The sequence below is a fragment of the Citrus sinensis genome, chromosome 3 (assembly GCF_022201045.2).
Source record: "Citrus sinensis cultivar Valencia sweet orange chromosome 3, DVS_A1.0, whole genome shotgun sequence".
Lineage (NCBI taxonomy): Eukaryota > Viridiplantae > Streptophyta > Magnoliopsida > Sapindales > Rutaceae > Citrus > Citrus sinensis.
Genome location: NC_068558.1, coordinates 25,757,898 through 25,763,897, shown reverse-complemented (window position 1 = coordinate 25,763,897; position 6,000 = coordinate 25,757,898). Strand labels below are relative to the sequence as shown.

Genomic DNA, 6,000 nt, shown 5'->3' with positions numbered 1-6,000 from the left:
TTACAGCACAGAGATTAACCAAGAAGGTGGCACAGAACGCCACTCTTCACGACCTGGTAAAGAATTTCCCGCTCTAGCAACAAAGTGAGCAACAGAATTCGCAGATCTTTTGATGAAAGAGAAAACAATATCGCCTATAGAATCAGCAATACATTTGCAATCCAAAACTAATGAGCCAAAGCTATTTAGAGGACTCTTTCGATCGACTAGAGCATAAAACGCTTGGAGGCAATCAGTTTCAATGATAACCTTTGACAACTTCATAGACTTCAGCCAAGAGAGAGCTTATGAATGCTAAGGACCTCAGCATCCCGAGGAGAATAGTTTCCCCTGATATTACAACAAAGACCAGCAACGAATTTCCCCGATTCATCACGGATAACACTGCCCAGCCCATCTCGTCCCTCATCAGCAAAAACTGCAGCATCAGTGTTACATTTAAGCCAGCCTACTCGAGGAGGAGACCAAGCAATAGCACCAGCACCTGGATCACTTGAGACTTGATTAAACATCACAGAGGATTTAGCTGACTGCCGTTGAAACAACAAATTACCAGCTGCATTAACAATCTGTTTTGCTGTGTCGCATTTCCCCTGCCAAACCAGATTATTCCTGTTGCTTCATAGCTTCCAGCAGACCATAACAGCGATCCAGCACTGCTCATTAGTGCAGTTCCTAAACAAAGCTTGAAGCCAATCCTTGAATGATGAATAGATACCAAAGAAGCCGACTTTTGATTTAATCCAACAGGTTCTTGCAAAGGGACAGTCAACCAGTAGGTGAAAAACAGTTTCTTTATCAGAGTTACAAACCAGGCAAAGATCATTTAAACTTACATGTTTGGAGCGAAGATTGACTGCTGTTGGTAGGACGTTCAATACCGCTAGCATGGTATATTTAATGTTAATAATTAATTAACATTCAATATCCCTAGCATGGTATATGTACTACTAAAAGTACAATTATTTTTTTCCTTTTAGTTTATAGAATTAATAGTTAGATATTTATTAGAATGGCATGGATTAGCCTATTATATAACAGAGTTCAGATATTTAGATTAGCCATTTATATAACTAGTAACAGTTCAAAATCCCCCATAGGAGCAGTAATAATGTTATTGAGATAAAAGTTTTATCATAAAACCACATCATGAATTCATTTTATTTTATTTTTTCAAGTTTTATTAAAGGGGAAGGAGCATAGCCCAAACATTATTTTTAACTCATATCTTTTTTAGGAGTTCAACTCGAATGACTAATTAAACAAAGAAACTGAAAGTCGTTCAACTGCATTTTAAGGTAAATTATAAATAATGTTATCCTAATTAGAAAATAGGTAATGAGACCTTAGTGGTCAAGAATATTGCTGGTCTTGAGTCACTGCTTTGGTGAAAAACTATTTCTTTTTAACAATTTTTTTTCAACAATTTCAACTTTTTGATATAATTAAACGAATGTCATAAAGAGATTTTTGTTCGTGATGAAAGTTAGACTCTTGCAAGTACATCATTTCATGGTAGCTAAAAATTTTTTATAAAAATGAAAAAAAAATTTGACCGAAGTTGTCCACTCCAATTCCCCGGAAAAAGAAAAGGCTGTTGTGACTTTCCTATCTGTATCTAGGGTTTTAGATCATTTGACAAAATACTCAGCAGTTGCAATACATTAATAATCAAATTAATAATTACAGCATGCTGCATGCAGTGATCTGAAATCTGGCCTGATGGATTCTTTCCTTTTATAATCATTTACAAATTCTCAATTTTCTTTGGCTTTTGTTTCTACTTTTAGCTTTAAAAATTTTCCCATATCTTTTTTCTTCATTGAAGCAATCTGAATCATATCTTTCACATCAGTTTTCTTCAGTACTTTTGACTCTAAAAGCACCGAAAATTTTCAATCGTGTATTGGTTTCTTTCTCAGTTTGCACTAACATTTTCGTGCTATTAAAGTGATGGACTTGTTTGAAGAAATTTAAAATGCTATTAGGTCTTGCTCTTTCCGCATGCATGGTGAATAGAAACCTAAAACGTAAAAGAGATTTTTACTCTTCAATGTGATGGGGATATAAAGTGCTAACTTCTTCACTTCAAAGTTCAAATTATAGGGAGTGGGCACATATAATTTCATTTATGATTAGGAAGCTATAGGGAGTGGCTGTCAATTAAAATGTTAGATTAAAGAAACCTTACACATTAAACTTACAATTGAAATATCAGGCGTAGAACTTGAAATGTTAACTTGATACGTATATCAAGAAGCACCTATTAGTTTAGTAGTTCTCATCTCAATATTCAATTGGCTTGTGGGGATAAAATTCTCTCAAATTAGAGAGTAAACCACTTTGAGCTTGGAATTAATGACCTAGCTAGATGTAGAGGGTAGCTAGGTTTAGTAAACTTATTCCAATGTCCTCATTGAGAATAAAGAATTAAAAATAAAATAAAACATTTTTACATCCATCTTACTTAACATGTCTTTCTTTTTTATGTCTATGTTTGTTTATCCATGTAGCTGAAGACTGAGGGATCATGAAAACTAATGAGATAACATAAATGATATTTAATAAAGAAATAAAATTGTTTATTAAACTTCAGCTCCCTCTTTTTTTATTCCTCTTTTTTTTTCCCAAAAACAATTTCAAACAATTATGCTAAATAATTAGAAATTTATGTGTTATGCACGTAGCAGCATAAGGTCAACCATTCATAGGTACAAGAAGGCATGTTCGGATAATTCAAATTCTGGCACTGTTACTGAGATCAATGCTCAAGTAAATAATTCATTAATTTAAGCTATAAATTCAGGCTTTACTAGGAATATATGCTATTATGAAAAGGTTAAAAAAGAAAAAAAGCCAACTGATTATCATTGCTTAGCACATAGCTAGCATTGAAATAAAAAGCTCCCAATAAAAATTAAACTTCTCCAATTACATGTGACCCATGGAAACAGTACTATCAGCAGGAGTCAGCAAAGCTGCGGCAGCAAATTCAAATCTTACAGAATTCGAACAAGTATTTTCAATTATTTCATCAACAATCATTTTCACATTAGGTGTAGTTAATTATTTATTCCAAAATATACAATTTCAATTGGTTATCTCACTCTTGACACTTCATATCGGCATCTGATGTGTGATTCTCTGAGTTCTTTAACTGTAAAGGAGCTTAAGCAACTGGAGAACAGGCTTGAGTGAGGCATCACTAGGATCAGGTCCAAGAAGGTAACTAATTAATTGCATTATGCATGCATGAAATCAACCAAAAAAAAAAAATTGAATTTGAGCAATACACCATTGTTTTGCAACAATACATTGCATAAACTTTAACGATATACGTTCAGTATATGTAATTCATGTCATTTTGAAAATAATTTGTTGCTTTGTCTGTTTCCTAAAATTGAGTTCTTGCAGAAAAGGGTAATAATTAAAGTTCATTAAATCCTGTTTAGCCCTTTTTTTTCGTTTTCTTCCAAGCTTTTATGGAACTCTGTGACATTTTCATTTTCATAGGAGGTTGAGCTGGAAAATGAAAGCGTGCGTCTCCTATCAAAGGTATGCAAATCAATCCTTTGTATGTATAATGCATTTGTTCTCGCCCTCTTCCAAAATTTCAGCACGTTATTAAAATTTCGTTGTTTCTGAAACTCAGATAGCAGAAATGGAAAGGTTTCAGCAAGCAAACATGGCGATTGGGCAAGAGCTGAATGCAATCCTTGCATTAGCTTCTCGGAATTTCTTCAGTCCTGCTATTATCGAGGGTGGCGGCTCTGCTCACTCTCACCCGGACAAGAAGATACTCCATCCCGGGTAATTAATTCTCCCATCACATTTCATTTCTATGAGCTCGTGTTGAGCGTGCATCAATGTTTTCTCCCGTTTTCAAGAGATCAAGCTTGTGGCATCTCAATACGAGATCTACGATCAGAATATCATTATCTACTGAATGTCTGTGCTACTCGATACCTATTTTTGAAACCAGCAATATATGAAATTGGATGAGTTTATGTGTAATCTAATTACTTACGCTGACTGATCATTGGCATCTTCTCTTTGGGAGACCAGTTATTATGCTGAAACTTAATATCTATAAAACTTTCAAAACTGAGGCTGTGTGATGTCGAAGGATTTGCATTATGAGCTAGTTGAACTATGGTGTGTATCAGAGAAGGGTCATAAGCTTGGTGGTTTTATTGCAAGTCTTTCGGATATTAGGATTACTCTGTTAGTCGGTTTGAATTTTTGGGAAAGTCATGATTGTTAGAAGGGCACATTTTGGGTAGTATCTGCTACAAATGTGAAAACAATATAGCGTTCGTTAAGAGCTCAATGAGGAGAAAAGGAATCAGATCTCTTCGGATCCACCGTGTAAGAAAAGATTCTAGACGCCTCCATAAATGAAACTTCATTTCATGTCAATACCGTTTTTCATATAGTACTATCGTAAGACCGCACTCGAGATTGGACTGTGAACATTTACATAACAGAAGATATAAGCGTCTGGACTGCGAACATTTACATAATGGCACACCAACCATCAGATGTGCTAGAGGGCTTCGGCGGAGGACTTTCAGGTGGCCTAGGGGGCTGCCGCGGAGGATTTTCAGATGGCTTAGGGGGTTCCGCAGTCCCCTTCTCAGTACTTCGAGATTGAATTTCGTCTTTTAACTTCATTTCAGCTATTTGTGCCACCTCTTCTGCCCTTAATCGAGCAGCTTGCTCCTTTGCCAATTGCTGTTCGAGCCTAGTTGTTGTCTCTTTGAGCCCAGACTCAACCTATCAAAAAAGCATCAATATTAGTCAGAAAACATGCCACTAAGCCCTAGAGTAGCAGCACAATTCAAAAAAATTGGGTATTGGTAATATAAAACTCCAACTTAAGAGAAGAAAATTCTTAAGTATCAATTTAGTTTAATTCAATTGCAAAGCGAGTTGCTAAGTTCACCATACTCGGCACAACTTTATGACCAATCAATTCCACTCTCAATCATTGATAAATGGTAGAAACAAAAGCTTAAAAAAATAAACACATAAATCCAAAATATAAAGTGTTAAAGAATCTGCTAACTTTTTCATTTTGCCATACTCCAGGATTGTGGAGAATAAAACTTATTAGCACCTCAGACATATAATCATTACACAGAATGTTACAGGAAATCCAGATTATTGTTGAATAGGATATGGCTTAATGCCGAATCATTCTATTGCCTTGCAATAAATTAGAACTGTGGAAAGGAAAATCAAAACTAAGCAGCCATTTGATTAGGTTTCACGTGCGTAACTATATTTTCATAAAAACTTATTGTGAATGTGGCTATTCTATTTTTAACAAAATTAAAATATGACATAACCTGCTCGTAACATTTCAATTGTTCCCACAGTATTACAAGAAATGTTCTCATGATTGATGACTAAACAAGTGCAGAATCCACCTTAGTGTAAGTCATGATTAGTAAACCACCTACAGCTACTACCATAGAATAACCCACTTAATTTCATCAACAAAAAACAGAGCAGGACCGTCAAACAATCTTCAAGGTAAGAACAGCATGTTACGGCCTTCAAAACATAATGAGTGAACAAATAATAACAGATTTGTCCACATCAACTAGCAAGATAAGGCCTCTTTTCATATGGCAATCTCCAACAATCTAGGGGTATGGACAGAGCGGCAGTCTTTACCACCTCCAAGTCTAACAATTTAGAATATCGTTACAGGTACCTGCACGCTTTATAGGCATTTTTTAATTACACAGTTTGAGAAATGATTACCCGATTTGATAGATGAACACATATGCATGTCATATTTTGATGCCAAAACATGGAGCATAAAAAATACCATCTCAGCCATTCGTTTGATTCGATCTTCATATGATTCCTGCATCTGGCCCATCAGCTTTGAAATTTCTAGTTTTGAATATTCCTTGAGAGAATCAACCTCAGCTTTTTTATCACGGAGTTCAGTAGCCCCTCTCTGAGTAGAAAAAAAGAAAAAGAGAT

The 6,000-nt window shown here is 35.2% G+C and overlaps 2 protein-coding genes and 1 pseudogene across 4 annotated transcripts in view; 1 reads left to right on the top strand and 2 right to left on the bottom strand.

The window, feature by feature from the left end:
- On the bottom strand, positions 1-890 carry LOC127900678 (uncharacterized). The gene is made up of 3 exons (XM_052435867.1): positions 639-890; positions 303-530; positions 1-258 (listed from the first exon to the last, which is right to left on the bottom strand). Exons 1-3 carry the CDS (start codon positions 888-890, stop codon positions 1-3), a joined length of 738 nt encoding a protein of 245 aa, XP_052291827.1.
- A 1,780-nt stretch (positions 891-2,670) lies between these two features.
- Positions 2,671-3,976, top strand: LOC102610784 (agamous-like MADS-box protein AGL11; annotated as a pseudogene).
- A 375-nt stretch (positions 3,977-4,351) lies between these two features.
- LOC102620164 (immune-associated nucleotide-binding protein 9-like) overlaps positions 4,352-6,000 on the bottom strand; it is a 64,106-nt gene continuing 62,457 nt past the window's right edge. For all 3 annotated transcript variants that reach the window (XM_052436935.1, XM_052436934.1, XM_052436936.1), the window contains exons 5-6: positions 5,840-5,974; positions 4,352-4,776 (exon numbers count right to left, since the gene is read on the bottom strand). In XM_052436935.1, the coding sequence (XP_052292895.1) occupies positions 4,516-4,776; positions 5,840-5,974 (396 nt within the window). In that variant the 3' untranslated portion in view covers positions 4,352-4,515. The remainder of the gene's footprint in view (positions 4,777-5,839; positions 5,975-6,000) is intronic.

What these genes read in the sequence shown, in the direction of transcription:
- LOC127900678 (XM_052435867.1), bottom strand. Translation starts at nt 890, where the DNA reads ATGCTAGCGGTATTGAACGTCCTACCAACAGCAGTCAATCTTCGCTCC. An exon ending in AGTGCTGGATCGCTGTTATG is followed by an intron (nt 531 to 638) that starts GTCTGCTGGAAG and finishes TTTCAACGGCAG; the next exon opens with TCAGCTAAATCCTCTGTGAT. An exon ending in ATTCTCCTCGGGATGCTGAG is followed by an intron (nt 259 to 302) that starts GTCCTTAGCATT and finishes AAGTCTATGAAG; the next exon opens with TTGTCAAAGGTTATCATTGA.